This window comes from Desmodus rotundus, chromosome 1 (genome assembly GCF_022682495.2).
Source record: "Desmodus rotundus isolate HL8 chromosome 1, HLdesRot8A.1, whole genome shotgun sequence".
NCBI classification, from domain to species: Eukaryota; Metazoa; Chordata; class Mammalia; order Chiroptera; family Phyllostomidae; genus Desmodus; species Desmodus rotundus.
This window is the reverse complement of record NC_071387.1, coordinates 67606107-67622773: the sequence shown is the minus strand read 5'-3', so window position 1 is coordinate 67622773 and position 16667 is coordinate 67606107. Positions and strand designations below refer to the sequence as shown.

At 40.6% G+C, this 16667-nt stretch overlaps 1 protein-coding gene across 1 annotated transcript; it reads left to right on the top strand.

Annotated features, from left to right (window-relative positions):
• Positions 1-302: 302 nt before the first annotated feature.
• On the top strand, positions 303-869 carry LOC128781496 (interferon alpha-4-like). The gene has a single exon (XM_053929844.1). It carries the CDS (start codon positions 303-305, stop codon positions 867-869), a length of 567 nt encoding a protein of 188 aa, XP_053785819.1.
• The last annotated feature ends 15798 nt before the right edge of the window (positions 870-16667 follow it).

The following is a 16667-nucleotide window of genomic DNA, read 5'->3' as shown; positions in this document are numbered from 1 at the left end:
CAACATATATCTGTGTTTATAGTTTTCTTGGGGGCTTGAAGCAGAAAAATACCTGAAAGTCTCTATGGACAGGGAGCAATAGTGAAAAAAATGTGGTTGGAAAATACTGATCAAAATGCATACAGAAAGTGCATAAAGGAAAGCAAAAGCAGAAGTAGAAAGGAAAGGAAACATTCAGAAATTGAAAACTCCTATGGTCCCTATAAAGACCCCTGCACAAAGGGAGGTGTTACAGAGCCTAGAGAGCAAGGTTCAGAGAGTCACCCAGCTCAGCCAGGCGAGCAGCATCTGCAAGGTCCCCAATGGCCCTACGCTTTTCCTTCCTGGTGGCCCTGGTGGCACTCAGCTGCAACTCCATCTGCTCTCTGGGCTGTGACCTGCCTCAGACCCACAGCCTGGTAAACAGGAGGAGCTTGATGCTCCTGGGACAAATGAGAAGGATCTCCCCTTTCTTCTGCCTGAAGGACAGAAAGGACTTTGGGTTTCCAGAGAAGGTGTTCAGTGGCAACCAGTTCCAGAAGGCTCAAGCCACTTCTGTCATCCATGAGATGGTCGGGCAGACCTTCCACCTCTTCCGCACAGAGGGCGCATTTGCTGCTTGGGACAAGACCCTCCTAGACCAACTCTGCAATGGACTTTATCAGCAGCTGAGTGACCTGGAAGCCTGCCTGACGCAGGAGGTGGGGATGGAAGAGGCTCCACTGATGAGTGAGGACTCCGTCCTGGCTGTGAGGAAGTACTTCCAGAGAATCACTGTCTACCTGCAGGAGAAGCAGCACAGCCCTTGTGCCTGGGAGACTGTCAGAGCCGAAATCAGGAGATCCTTGTCTTTATCAGCAAACTTGGAGGAGGAGGAGATTGAGCAATAAGGAGAGACCCCTGGCTCAGTGTGGACATGATTCTCTCTCATTAATAATATCACACTTCCCCCTGTTCTGCCAGCTCAGACTTCCTTTTGTTTCTGCTCTGATCTTTACGTGAATGGAATTAGTTTGTTAAAAGTCTTCAGGAATAGTAAGTCCAATCCTGTTCAGCTTTACAGGCACCAGGGGCTTACAGAGGCCTGTGCTGATGTTTTATTATGTGTTTATGTATTATTTATTTATTTATTTATTCATTCATTTATTTATTTATTCAATTATTTATGTATTTGGAAAGTTTGCATTTTTATCTGTTCATGTACTATTCGGCATGTGCACCTTTATATTTTGTTATTATAATAAAATATATTCCTTTTTTTGGCATTTTTCAATTTTCTTTTTTTTTTATTGTTATTCAGTTACAGTTGTATGCCTTTTCTCTCCATCCCTCCACCCCACCCCAGGTGAACCCACCTCCCTCCCCCCTCTCCACCCTCCCCCTTGGTTTTGTCCATGAATAAAATATATTCTTTATTTTTAGTCGATTTATAATTATCTGTGTGTATTAAGTTTTACAAAAGGAAACCTTTGTATAGACTTATCCCAAAGAGATACAGCAAACCAGATTGTGTGACTTGATTAAGAAATGGATGGCACAATTCCTGTACCCATCACATTGTATTCACATTGTGAGTACTTCCTGGTCTTCTCTAAGGCAGGTTGGGCGGTGCCCTGAGTATATAGAGGTGATTGTAACAAATATAGTTACTGTTCTCATGTACCTTTGATTTTTGTTGAGAAAGAACCCGAAATACAATAATGAAAATTAGTATCAGTCATGTGAAATGGTATATTGAGAATAAGGAAAGAGAAGTGAATTCTCTGAGCAGCAGCTACAGTGGAGAATGCCAGGGCTTACCAGTTGAAGCAGTAGGTCTGCTCTGCAGTTGACTGGTAGACATCTAAGTGCAAATGTCCATTGTCAGCTGGGTATGTGAGTTTGCGGTTTACAAGGATTGCCATGGGGGCATTCCAGGATACATGTCCATATCACACAAGTTTTCCTCCTCCGCAGGTAGAAATCCCCAGAGCACGCTTGCCATTCACTCTCTTATCTCTCCACCCAACCACACAACTGCTTTTGCTCAGTCAGCATCCTGGTTTCAGTGTCAAGGTTTCCCTAAAGAGAAGAATGTCACAAGTAGAAAGCAAAAGTTCAATAACATTTCTAGGTTTTGCAGAAACATCTGCAAGAGACGCTTTCCTTAGTGTCTGTGGACTATGATGTAACAGATCCTGTAGCTAAAAGGAAACAGAAAGCAAGATGCAGTTTGTAGGATAGGGCAAGTGAAACTCCTCTCAGGGAAGACCGCCCCCTGGTGGCCAAGTGCAACAAGGGCAGCCACTAAGAGGAGGGCAGGCTTCTGTTGTGGACAGAAATGCTACCACTTCCTGGGGATGTCCCTTCATGCTACAAAAAGGCTACTTCTTGGCAACAATGGATTCTAATGCTGTCCCTTGTCTGTTTCCTTACCCTTTGTATTACAAAGAGACAGAGTCTCCAGCTTCAGGCAGGGCATGGACCCTTTGGGATTGGGCAGTGAGAGGAAGAGAGAAAGAGATGTATTTTCTGGCTACCCCTACTCTGCAGACCAAAGCCTCGCTATGATTTACTCCTTCCACATACTATGGGACTCTAGTGGGCAGGGAGAGCTGCCTGTCCAGGAATGGGACCCCATGGTAATCAGGAAATCTCATTAGCATTAATTAAACAACTCTAAAAAGTGCACATTTAGTTTCACAGATTTATTATATCACACGCCAACTATTAGTTAATAGAACAATATTCTTATTGTCACATTGAATAACAATCTTTTTTACTGTTATTCTTACAGTTGTCCTAATTGTTCCCTCTTTGCCTTCTTCTGCCAAGCCCATCCCCACTCCCGCAATCAATCCCCATACTGATGCCCATGCCCACGGGTCATTCATCCATGTTGTTTGACTAATCCCTTCCCCTGCTTTCCAACTTCATTCCCCTCTCCCCTCTGCTCTGGCCACGTCACTCTGTTCCATGTTTTCCCATCTGATTCTATTTTGCTCATCAGTTTCTTTTGTTCATTAGATTCCTTTTACAAGTGATATCATATGCTACTTGTCTTTCACTGGCTAGCTTTTTTCACTGAGCATGATATTCTCCAGTTCCATCTATGTGTCCTCAAAAGGTAAGAGCTCCTTCTTTGTCTCTGCTGCGTAGCATTCCATTGTGTAAAGGTACCACAGTTTTTGGATCCACTCATCTACTGATGCACACCTAGGCTGTTTCCAGTACTTGGTGATTGTAAATAGTGCTGCTTTGAACAAATAGGTGCAAAAGTCCTTTTGAATCGGTGTTCTGGGATTCTTATTTCCAGCAGTGGAATTTCTGGGTCAAAAGGCAGTTTGTTTTTGATTTTTTGAGGAAATTCCATACTATCTTCCACAGTGGCTTCACTAGTCTGCTTTCCTACCAACAGTGCATTAGGGTTCCCTTTTTGCCACATCGTCTCCAGTACCTGTTGTTTGTTGACTTATTATTGGTAGCCATTCTGACAGGTGTGATGTGATATCTCACTGTGGTTTTAATTTGCATCTCTCTGATAACCAGTGATGTTGAACATTTTTCATATGTCTGTGGGCCATCTGTATGACCTTGGAGGTGTCTGTTTTGATCCTGTGCTCATTTTTTAATTGGGATGCTTGTCTTCCTGGTGTTGAGTCCTATGAATTCTTTATATATTTAGGAGATGAAACCCTTGTCCCATGTATCATTGACAAATATGTTCTCCCATACAGTCATGTCCCTTTTCATTTGATGATGGTTTCTTTAGCCATGCAGAAGTTTTTAATTTGATATAGTCCCATTTGTTTATTTTTTCCTTTTTTTACTTTGCCCAAAAATTGCTATGTGGGATATCTGAAATTTTACTGCCTGTGTTTTCCACTAGGACTTTTATTGTTTCACAACTTACATTAATTCTTTTATTTGTTATGAGTTTATTCTGGTGTACAGTGTAAATTGGTGGTCTAGTTTTGATGCGGACACTGGCCTGTGGGCTCTGTGTGTTGTGGATGCGACAAACAAATTCACAGGACTACAGAAGTCCTGTGGAGAAAAAGGGATGGCATGATCACCCTCTGAGAGAGAGAGGGCCCTGATAGCTCTCTGGACAGGCGTTTATTGCTTTTCTGGGCACATTTCATTGAGGATGGTCCTCATTTACTATGCCCAGGTTCGCTTTACGTGGTTACCTTTTATAGATAACAAAGGAGAGGCAGTTGCTAATTGCTACAAAGAAAAAGAATGTTTGCAAAAGTAAAGGCAAAAGTGGTTGAACTGATTACACTCCATCCATGGGAGGCTTAGCATAGATTTTATTAAGTTAGTTTAAAGATAAGCAGTAAACATTTGCCTCCTCAATTCAGGGTGAGGGAGTTTTAGCAAAAGCAAGCCTCATAGCAGTCTAGGTACAATGCAGGCCTGATTCCCCATGGGAACGCCTATCTGTGGGTGTGGGGTATGTGTGCCAATCTCACTTCCCATTGGTTTTCTGAATCAGGGGCTGGGCTACATTCCTCAGACCACATGAAACAGTTCCTTGTATAGTTTCATTTTTTTAACATACCAGTCCAGTTCTCCCAACATCATTTATTTTTTATTTTTTTAAAGATTTTATGCAATCATTTCTAGGGAGGTGGGGAGGGAGGAAGAAAGAGAGAGAAAGAAACATTGATGTGTGAGAGAAACATCAATGGGTTGCCTCTCCCACGCACCCAACCAGGGCCCTGGCCTGCCACCCAGGCATGTGCCCTGACTGGGAACCAAGCCATGGAGCTTTTCATTAATAGGCCGGCAGTCAACCCACTTGTGTCTGTTCTTGTGCCAGTGCCAGACTGTTTTGATTAACTTGACCTTGTAGATAGTTTTATAACAGGTATTGTGATCCCTCCAAATTTGTTCTTCTTTCTCAAGATTGCTGAGGCTATTTAGGGTCATTTTTGGTTCCATATAAATTTTTGGACTATTTGTTCTAGACCTCTGAAAAGTGCCTTTAGGATTTTAATAAGAATTGCATTGAATCTACAGATTGGTTTGCGTAGTATGTATATTTTAATGATGTTAATTCTTCCAATCCATGAATGCGGTATTTGCTTCCACTTATTTGTGTCCTCCTCAATTTCCTTCTACAGTGTCCTATAGTTTTCCAAGTGTAGATCTTTTACTTCATTGATTAAATTTATTCCTAGGTACTTTTGTTGTTGTTGTTGTTGCTATAGTAAATAGTATTTTTTTCTTATTTACTCTTTCTTAGTGTTCATTGTTGGTGTACAAAAATGCCATCAATTTCTGAAGATTGACTTTGTATCCTGCTGCTTTGCTGAAATCGCTCGGTAGAGTACTGTTTTGGTGGAATCTATAGAGAATTCTGTGTACACCATCATGTCATCTGCGAATTATGACACTTTTACGTCCTCCTTTCCAATTTTTTTTCTTCTTGTCTGATTGCAGTGGCTAGAACTTGCAGTACTATCTTGAATAAGAATGGTGAAAGTAGACATCCCTGTTTTGTTCCTGACCTTAAGGGAACTCTTTTTGGTTTTGCCTGTTGAGTATGATCTTGGTAGTAAGTTTTTTTTTTAATAAATAAAGCAATTATTTGTGTCTTCCTTAATTTATTGAAGCATATACCATATTCATGGACTGGAAAAATTAACATCATCAAAATCTCCACACAGTTCAAAGCAATTTATAGATTCAACACATTCCCCACCAAAATACCCATGACACATTTCACATATACAGTAAGTTTTCAATATATGACCTTTATTTTGTTGAGGTGTGCTCCCTCTATTCCCACTTTGCTGAGTGTTTTTATCAAAAATGCGTGGTGGATTTTATCAAATTTTTAAACATCTGTTAATATGATCATGTGATTTGTGTTCTTCATTTTGTTTATGTAATGTATTACATTTATTGATTTGTGAATATTGTACCATTCTTGCATCCCTGGGAGAAATCCCTCTTGGTCATGGTGCTTGATCTTTTTAATTCATTGCTGGACCCAGATTGCCAATATTTGATTGAGGATTTTACTATGTTCATCAAAGATATTGGCCATTAATTTTCTTCTTTGCTGTGTCTTTACCTGGCTTTGGAATTAGGACAATGTGTTGCTTGTAAAATGCGTTTGGGAGTCTTCCCTCTTTTTGAATTTTTTGGAATCGTGTGAAAGGAATAGTAGTTATTTCTTCTTTGAGTGTGTGGTGAAATTCACCTGTGAAGACATCTAACTCAGCGCTTTTGTATGCTGGGAGTTTTTGATTACTGCTTCATTTTCACTAGTCATTATCAGTCTAGTCAGGCTTTCTGCTTCTTCTTGATTCAATTTTTGAAGATTGCATGTGTCTAGAAATGTATCTGTTTAGCCCAGATTGTACCATTTGTTGGCATATAGTTGTTCATAGTAATTTCTTACAATCTTTTGTATTTCTGTTGTATCATTATTACTTCTCCTTTTTCATTTCTCCTTTTATTTATCTGGGTCCTCTGTCTTTTTTTATTCATGAGTCTGGTTAAAAGATTGTCAATTTTGTTTATTTTTTCGGAGAACCATCTCCTGGATTCACTGATCCTTCGAATTAGTTTTCTAGTCTCTATGTCATTTAATTGTGCTCTAATCTTATTCCTGCCTTCTACTTGCTCTGGACTTTGTTTATCAGTGTCCGTCCAGTTCATTCAGATGTACGTTGTTTATTTGAGATTTTTCTATCTTCTTTACATAGACCTGTATTGCTAAGAAATTCCTCTAAGGACTGCCTTCACTGTGTCCCATAGATTTGGGGTTATTCTGTATTCATTTTCATTTTTCCCAGATAATATCTGGTTACTTCCTTGATCTCATCACTAAAACATTCATTATTCAACAGCATGTTGTTCACCCTCCATGTATTTGGGTGTTTTTGAGTTTTTCCCCCTGAGGTTGCTTTCTCGTTTCACCTCATTGGGACCTCGGAAGATGAGTGATATGATTCCAATTTTCTTGAATTTAATGTTTATTTGGTGTCCTATCTTGTGGTCTATCTGTGGAAATGATTTATGTGCATTTGAGAAGAATGTATATTTGGCTTCTTTGGGCTGAAATATTCTGTAAATGTCAATTAAGCTATTTGATCTAAAATGTTGCTTAGTTCAGCACTATCCTTGTTGATTTTTTGTTTGAAACATCTATCCACTGTTAACAATGGGGTTTTAAAATCTGGTACAATGAGTGTATGCTGTCTATCTCTTCAAATCCCCCAAGATTTTCTTTATATATTTAGGTGCTCCTGTATTGAGTACATACATGTTTACATGAATTATATCCTGTTTGGTAAACTCCCTTAATATTAAGTGATGACTTTATTTATCTCTGATTATGGCCTTTGTCTTGAAATTTAATTTGTATGACACAAGTGCTGCTACCCCAGCTTTTTTAAATGTCCATTTGCATGAAATATTTTTTCCATCCTTTCACTCTCAGCTTGTGTGGATATTTTGTTTAGAGATTGGTTTCTTGTAGACAGCGTATATGCAGGTTCTGTTTTCTTATATAGCCAGTTATCCCACATCTTTACTGGATCATGTAATCCATTTACAATTAAGGTTGTTACTGATAGGTACTTATTCAATGCCATTTTTCCTTTTGTACCTCTGTTCCTCTTTCTCTCTCTCTATTTCTTCTTCTTCTGAAAGTAGTCCCACTAGTACCATTTGAAATGCTGGTTTGGTGGAGTTGTACTCTTTTACCCACTTTTTTGTCGCTATTTTGGGAGCTCTTATTTTCCTTTCCATTGTAAATGGCAGCATTGCTGGATAAGGTAACCTTGGCTGCAGGCCCTTGCTTTTCATTACTTGGTATATTTATGCCAGTCACTCCTGGCTTGTAGTGTTTCTGTTGAAAAATCAACTGATAGCTTTATCAGAGATCTGTTGTATGTTACCAGTTGTTTCTCCCTTGCTGCCTTTAATAATCTCCCTTTGTCTTTAAATTTTGCCATTTTGATGGTTAAATATCTTCCAGTGGGCCTCTTTGGGTTCATCTTGATTGGGAGCCTTTGTTTCCCTGGACTGGACTTTTCCCTCACCAAGTTAGAGACATTTTCTGTCAGTATTTTTTCAAACAGGTTTTCTATCCCTCGCTCTTTTTCATCTCCTTCTGTTAGTCCTATGATGTGAATATGGTTATGTTTCATGTTGTCCCCAGGCTCCCTTAAACTGTTTGTATTCTTTCTGAGTCTTTTTTCCTTTTCTTGCTTTGATGAGTGTTTCTTTCTCCCTTGTTTTCCCACTCACTGATTCGATCCCCTGCTTCATCTAGCCTGCTTTCAATTCCTTCTAGTGTACTCTTCATTTCAAATATTGTATTCTTCCTTACTTCCTGGTTGTATTCACAAACTCCAGGTCTTTTCATGCTGATATAGTTACCATTAAGTTCCTTGTAGCTCCCATAGAGTTCCTTACAGTTTTCACAGAGCTCCTTGAGCATGCTTATAACAATTATTTTGAACTATATGTCTGATAAATTGTTCACCTCATTTTCATTTAATTCTGTTTCTAGGGATTCCTCCTTTCATTTTGATTGGGGATTGTTTCTTTGTCTCCCTATTTTTGGTGACTCTTCCTGTTTGTTTCTACAAATTAGATCACCCTGCTTTGCCTGCCTGTGTTCATCAGGTGGTCTTCTTTGGGAGGAGTATTGTGGGACTCAGTGGTGCAGTCTCCTTGATCCCTGGAGCTGGATGCTCTAGAGATGCACTATATGCAGTTTATGTGGTCCCTGCTATTGTACTTGTATTGTGCTGTTTGGGCTCATTCATTGGTGAGGTTCTGCCCTCTGTCTGTCTGACTGAGAGTCTCAAACTTCACCACCTCTTGTATGCTGTTGTACAGGTGCTGACAGAACAAAACTGAACAGCACAGAAAACAAACTCATGTCAGCAAACATACCCCTCAACAACAACAGCAATATCAATGACAAATGAGCAAAGATTTTAAAAGGTGGAAAGAGAATAAGAATGTTATAAGAAAGAAAAAAGAGTATGAGATAACTAAAGTAAAGAAAATTTATTTGGGAGCATTGATGCAGAATAAATAATAAAAGTAGAGATTAGAATCAACACAAAGACAGAGAAAAATAAAATTATAACATTAACAAGAAAGGGTAGGAAGAAGGCAAATGGAGTGAGAAAAGAGAAGAGTAAAATATGAGCCTTGAAATAAAGTGAAAAAAGGAACAAAATTGAAGAGAAACAATAACAGCAGCAATATCAATGACAAATGAGCAGTGATAATTAAATGTGGAAGAGAATAGGAATATTATAAGAAAGAAAAAAGAATATGAGATGACTAAAGAAAGAAAAATGATTTTTAGAGCATAGAGGGAGGTGATATAATAAGCATAAAGAATGGAAACAAGGTGAAGAAAGGAAAGAAAGAAAATTCGGTACCTTCCAGTCAAGATGGAGGAGTAGGTAGACATGCTTTGCCTCCTCAGGCAGCTACAAGAAGAATCACAAGTAATCTTAAAACCAAAGTAGGTGGAATCAAAATACCTGATATCAAACTGTATTACAAGGCCACTGTAATCAAAGAGCCTGGTACTGGCATTAGAACGGACTCATAGGTCAATGGAACAGAATAGAGAACCCAGAAATAAACCCAAGTATCTATGGTCAATTAATATTTGACAATGGTGGCTGGGGAGAAAAATGGAGTAAAAATATTGTCTTTAAGAAATAGTGTTAGGAGATCTGGACAGCTACATGCAAAAATATGAAACTCAATCCCCAACTTACACCATACAAAAAATAATTTGAAGGTGGACAAAGACTCAAATATAAATTGTGACACCATAAAAGTCCTAGAGGAGAATGTAGACAGGAAAATCTCAGATATTCCACACAGCAATATTTTCACCACTATGTCCCCTAGAGCAAGGGACATAAAAGAAAGAATAAACAAGTGGGATCTCATGAAAATAGAAAGCTTCTTCATGCCTAAAGAAAATAGCCTGGAGAACCAAGATGGCGGCATAGGAAGACACACTGCGCCTCCTCGCATAACCAGAACTGACAGAGAATCTAATGGCAAGGGGGTCCGACACCAAGGAAATAAAAAATAAACATTCATCTAGACCGATAGGAGGGGCGGAGACGGGCACCGGGGTGGAGAGGACTCGCGTGGCTGTGGCAGGACCGAGACTGGCGGAGTGTGGGAGGAACGGGGCAGGCAGTCGGTGCACTAGCAGACCGTGCGGCCACACATTCACGCAGATAAACCGAGAGGGCCGGACTTGGAGTGGCAGAGAGCGGGGCAGGCAGAGTGCGGGTAGCACACCGCAGCCCCACATCCGAACATAGATAAACCGGACGAAATGGGGATCGAAGCAGACCTCGCAACCCAGGGCTACGGCTCGGGGAAATAAAGCCTCAAACCTCTGATTGAAAACGCCCGTGGGGGTTGGGGCGGCAGCAGGAGAGACTCCCAGCCTCACAGGAGAGGTTGTTGGAGAGACCCACAGGGGCCTAGAGTGTGCACAGGCCCTCTTACTCGGGAACCAGCACCAGAGGGGCCCAGTTTGATTGTGGGTAACGGAGTGAAAGATTGAAATCCGGAGGAGAGTGAGGCGGGCGCCATTGCTCCCTCTCGGCCCCTCCCCCTCGTACAGCATCACAGCACAGCGACCAGTGTTACCCCGCCCTGGTGAACACCTAAGGCTCCGCCCCTTAAAGTAACAGACGCGCCAAGACAAACAAACAAAAAAATGGCCCAAATGACAGAACACTTCAAAGCTCCAGAAAAAATACAACTAAGCGAGGAAGAGATAGCCAACCTATCGGATGCACAGTTCAAAGCACTGGTTATCAATATGCTCACAGACTTGGTTGAATCTATTCGAAAAACAGATGAAAAAATGAAGCCTATGCTAAGAGAAACAAAGGAAAATGTACAGGGAACCAATAGTGATGAGAAGGAAACTGGGACTCAAATCAATGGTGTGGACCAGAAGGAAGAAACAAACATCCAAACAGAAAAGAATGAAGAAACAAGAACTTGGAAAAATGAGGAGAGGCTTAGGAACCTCCCAGACGCCTTGAAACGTTCCCACATCCGAATTATAGGGGTGCCAGAAGGAGAAGAGGAAGAACAAAAAATTGAAAACTTATTTGAACAAATAATGAAGGAGAACTTCCCTAATCTGGCAAAGGAAATAGACTTCCGGGAAGTCCAGGAAGCTCAGAGAGTCCCAAAGAAGCTGGACCCAAGGAGGAACACACCAAGGCACATCATAATTACATTACCCAAGATTAAACGCAAGGACCTACATCCAAGATTACTGTATCCAGCAAAGCTATCACTTAGAATGGAAGGGAAGATAAAGTGCTTCTCAGATAAGGTCAAGTTAAAGAAGCTCATCATCACCAAGCCCTTATTATATGAAATGTTAAAGGGAGTTACCTAAGAAAAAGAAGATCAAAAATTGGAACAGTAAAAATGACAGCAAACTCACAGTTATTAACGGCCACACATAAAACAAAAACGAGAGCAAACTAGGCAAACAACTAGAACATGAGGGTTGTCATTAAAGGAGTGGGAGGGGGAGAGAGGGGGAAAGGTACAGAGAATAAGTAGCATAGATGATAGGTGGAAAATAGACAGGGGGAGGGTAAAAATAGTGTAGGAAATGTAGAAGCCAAAGAACTTATAAGTATGACCCATGGACATGAACTATGGGGGGGGAATGTGGGAGGGAGGGGGGTGGGCAGGATGGAGTGGAGTGGGGGGGGAATGGGACAACTGTAATAGCATAATCAATAAATATATTAAAAAAAAAAAAAAAAGAAAACGCCCATGGGGGTTGGGGTGGCAGCAGGAGAGACTCCCAGCCTCACAGGAGAGGTCGTTGGAGAGACCCACAGGGGCCTAGGGCGTGCACAAGCTCACCCACTCGGGAACCAGCACCAGAGGGGCCCAGTTTGATTGTGGGTATCGGAGTGGAAGATTGAAATCCAGAGGAGAGTGAAGCAGGTGCCATTGCTCCCTCTGGGCCCCTCCCCAACATACAGCATCACATACAGCAACCAGTGTTACCCCGCCCCGGTGAACACCTAAGGTTCCACCCCTTAAAGTAACAGACGTGCCAAGACAAAAAAAGAAAAAAAAATGGCCCAAATACAGAGAACACTTCAAAGCTCCAGAAAAAATACAACTAAGCGACGAAGAGATAGCCAACCTATCGGATGCACAGTTCAAAACACTGGTTATCAATATTCTCACAGAATTGGTTGAATCTGTTCAAAAAGTAGATGAAAAAATGAAGCCTATGCTAAGAGAAACAAAGGAAAATGTACAGGGAACCAATAGTGATGTGAAGAAAACTGGGACTCAAATCAATGGTGTGGAACAGAAGGAAGAAAGGAACATCCAACCAGAAAAGAATGAAGAAACAAGAACTCAGAAAAATGAGGAGAGGCTTAGGAACCTCCAGGACATCTTGAAACGTTCCCACATCCGAATTATAGGGGTGCCAGAAGGAGAAGAGGAAGAACAAAAAATTGAAAACTTATTTGAACAAATCATGAAGGAGAACTTCCCTAATCTGGCAAAGGAAATAGACTTCCAGGAAGTCCAGGAAGCTCAGAGAGTCCCAAAGAAGCTGGACCCAAGGAGGAACACATCAAGGCACATCATAATTACATTACCCAAGATTAAACGCAAGGATGTACATCCAAGATTACTGTATCCAGCAAAGGTATCATTTAGAATGGAAGGGAAGATAAAGTGCTTCTCAGATAAGGTCAAGTTAAAGAAGTTCATCATCACCAAGCCCTTATTATATGAAATGTTAAAGGGAGTTACCTAAGAAAAAGAAGATAAAAAATATGAACAGTAAAAATGACAGCAAACTCACAGTTGTTAACGACCACACCTAAAACCAAAACAAAAGAAAACTAAGCAAACAACTAGAACAGAAACAGAACCACAGAAATGGAGATCACATGGAGGGTTGTCAATAGGGGAGTGGGAGGGGGAGAGGGGGAAAAGGTACAGAGAATAAGTAGCATAAATGGTAGGTAGAAAATAGACAGGGGGAGGGTAAGAATAGTATAGGAAATGTAGAAGCCAAAGAACTTATAAGTATGACCCATGGACATGAACTATAGGGGGGGAATGTGGGAGGGAGGGGGTGGGCAGGATGGAGTGGAGTGAGGGGGGGAATGGGACAACTGTAATAGCATAATCAATAAATATATTTTAAAAAAAGAAAATAGCCTTAAAATTAAAAGAGAACCAATCATAAGGGAAAACATATTTGCCAATGATACCTCAGACACTGGTTTGATCTCAAAATGTATAAAGAACTCACATGACTCCACTCCAGGAAGACAAACAACCCAATTAAAAATGGACAAAAGACAGGAACAGACACTTCTCCAAGGAGGACACACAGAGGGACCAGAGACATATGAAAAGATGGCCAACATCATAGCCATCAGAGAGATGCAAATTAAAACCAGAATGTGATACCACTTCACACCAGTCAGAATGGCCATCATAAACATATTAACAAACAAAAAGTGTTGGAGAGAATGAGGAGAAAAGGGAACCCTAGTGCACTGTTGGTGGGAATGCAGCCTGGTGCAGCCACTGTGGAAAACAGTGTGCAATTTCCTCAGAAAACTAAAAATGGAACTGCCTTTTGACCCGGAAATTCCACTGCTATGATTATATCCTAAGAGCCCTGAAACACGAATGCTATGCACCCCAATGTTCATAGCAGCACAATTTACAATAACCAAGTCCTGGAAGCAACCTAAGTGCCCATCAGTAAATGAATGGATCAAAATACTGTGGTACATCTACACAATGGAATACTACACAGCAGAAAGAAACAGAGAGCTCCTACCCTTTGTGACAGCATGGATGGAAATGGAGAACATTATATTAAGTGAAGAAAGCCAGGCAGTGAAAGACAAATACCATAGGATCTCACCTTTAAGTGTAACCTAATCAACAAAACAAGGAAGCAAAATATAGTCAGAGACACGGAAATTAAGAATAAACTGACAGTAACCAGAGCGGAGGTGGTAGGGGATAATGAGAGGAAAAGGGAGAAGGGTTTTCAGGAACAACTATAAAGGACACATGGAAAAACCAAGGTGGGTAAGATCAGGACAGGGAGGTGGGATGGCTGGGGTAGGGGGAAGTGGTGGGGAGAAAATGGAGACAACTGTACTTGAACAACAATCAAAAAAAGAAAAAAGATTCTACTGATCTTTCTTTTTAAAATTAAATAAATAAGGGGTTTTGTGCATGTGGTCCAACATTGGTATTTCAGACAGTGGTCCTTTGTTAAGAAGGGGCACAGAATCTCAGACCTTCAATGACATGTATGCTCCGTTCCACAGGATTCTGCTCCCTGAAGACAAATCAAGTCATGTCTGATCACAGTACTTCAGAGGCTCAGCGCTGCTCTGCATGTGTCAAATCCAACGAAAGGGACAGGCCTGGCCCGGAGACCCCTGAGATGGGAAAGTGGCAGATGAATAGTATGAATAGATTGCCCCCCTTGAGAGGGCAGACTCAAATATGGGGGGATTTTACCCTGGAATCTTCTACCACACCTACATCCATGGTCTGTGAGTTTTGGATAGGAGCCCTAGTCTCTACCCTGTGCCCTGAAGTTCCAGTTCTCACAGGTGGATGATGATATTATGTTTCCTGAGGGTTCCATTCCTGATGTCTCTTCATGCTCACCATTGGTTTAGAATAGTGGGAAGAAGGAAAATAAAAACAAGATTCTCTCTTTCTGGGCTGCACATGAGGTTTCCCTTTCCTACATATTGTCTTTTCTTTCTTTCTTTTTTAAACATTGGTATATCTGGACACCACTGAATGCAGTAAACTGACAGAGAGGATTCCAACTGTCTAGAAATAAAAGTGGGGTTTGAACCAAAGTTCCTTGGTTTCCCCAAATGTGGAAACTAGACAACTTTCTTCATCTGAAGCAACAGCTGTCCAAAGCAACTGAGCACAGAGAATGCCTATGCTGATAGAATTCCAGGCCCATGTGCCAGTTCTGGAACACTCACAATGGCTTCCTGAGTGTGGATAAGGGGACAAAATGTGGAAGGGGAAAGCAAGGACCCCCCCCCCCATCCAACCTAACAGATGCCACTCCTATTCATGGCCATGAACGGCGTTCACTGGGCCTGGCTTCTTCCTTTCCATTTTTTAGTTTTTAATTTTAATTTTAATTTAATTTTTCTTATATTTTTTCCATTACCATTTAGTCTCCTTATACCCCCTACACCTCAGCAATCATCACACTGTTGTCCATGTCCATGAGTGTCTTTTCCTTTTTGTGCAGTCCCTTCACCTCCTTTCCTCCCCCAGCTACTGCCCCTAGTTGTCCTCAGTTCTCTGTGAGTCTGTCCCCATTTTCCTTGTTACTTCAGTGTGTTCATCAGATTCCACATATGAGTAAAATCATAGGGTGTTTGTCTTTCTCTTACTGGCTTATTTCACTTAGCATAATGTTCCCCAGTTCCATCCATACCATCACAAAGGGAACAATTTTCTTCTTTGTGTATGACCGAGTAGTATTCCATTATGTAAGTATCCCATACTTGTTTTATCCACTCATCTATTGATGCACATTTGGTTTGCTCTCATATTCTGGCCATTGTAAACAATGCTGCAATGAATATAAGGATGCTTATGTTCTCTGAATTAGTGCACTGTGTTCCTTTAGATATATTCCCAGAAGTGGGAATTCCGGGTCATAAGGCAGATCCATTTTTATTTTTTTGAAGTATCTCCATACTGCTTTCCACAGTGGCTGCATCCATCTGCATTCCCAAGTGTAGTCCAGAAGGGTTACCCTTTCTCCACATCATGGCCACCACTTGTTTTTTGCTGATTTATTGTTGATACCATTCTGACAGGTATGAGATGGTATCTCACTGTTTTTTAAATTTGTGTTTCTCTAATGATTAGTGACATTGAGCATCTTTTCCTATGTCTATTGGCCATGTCTATGTCCTCTTTGGAGAAGTGTCTATTCAGTGCCTTTGCCCACTTTATAATTGGGTTATTTGGTTATTTTGGTCTTGAGTTTTGTAAGTACTTTATAATTTTGGATATTAATCCTTATCAGATGTATTGGTGAATTTGTTCTTCCGCTCTGTGTGTTTTTAAATCTTGTTGATATTTTCCTTTGCTGGAAAAATCTTTTTAAGTTTGAGATAGTCTTACTTGTTTATTTTTTTCTTTTGTTTCCCTTGCCTGAAGAGATATTTCTGATAAAAATTTGCTATAAGCAATGTCTGAGATTTTGCTGCCTATGTTTTCTTCTAGCAATTTTAAGGTTTTTGGTCTAATATTCAAGTCTTTGATCCTTTTGGAATGTGTTCTTTTGTGTGGTGAGAGAAGTTAGTCCAGTTTCATTTTTTTGCACATACCTGTCCAAGTTCTAAACACCATTTTTGAATAAAAATTTGTATTCTGCTTTATGTGCTTGTTTCCTCTGTCAAATATTAATTTATTATGGAGGTGTGCATTTATTTACGGGTTCTTTATTCTGTTCCATTGATCTATGTTTCTGTTTTTATTCAAATACCATGGTGTTTTGTAGTATGGCTTTATAGTATAGTTTGCTATTGGGTAGTGTGATTCCTCCAACTTTGAAATTCTTTCTCAGGTTCACAGTTGCTTTGTGGGGCCTT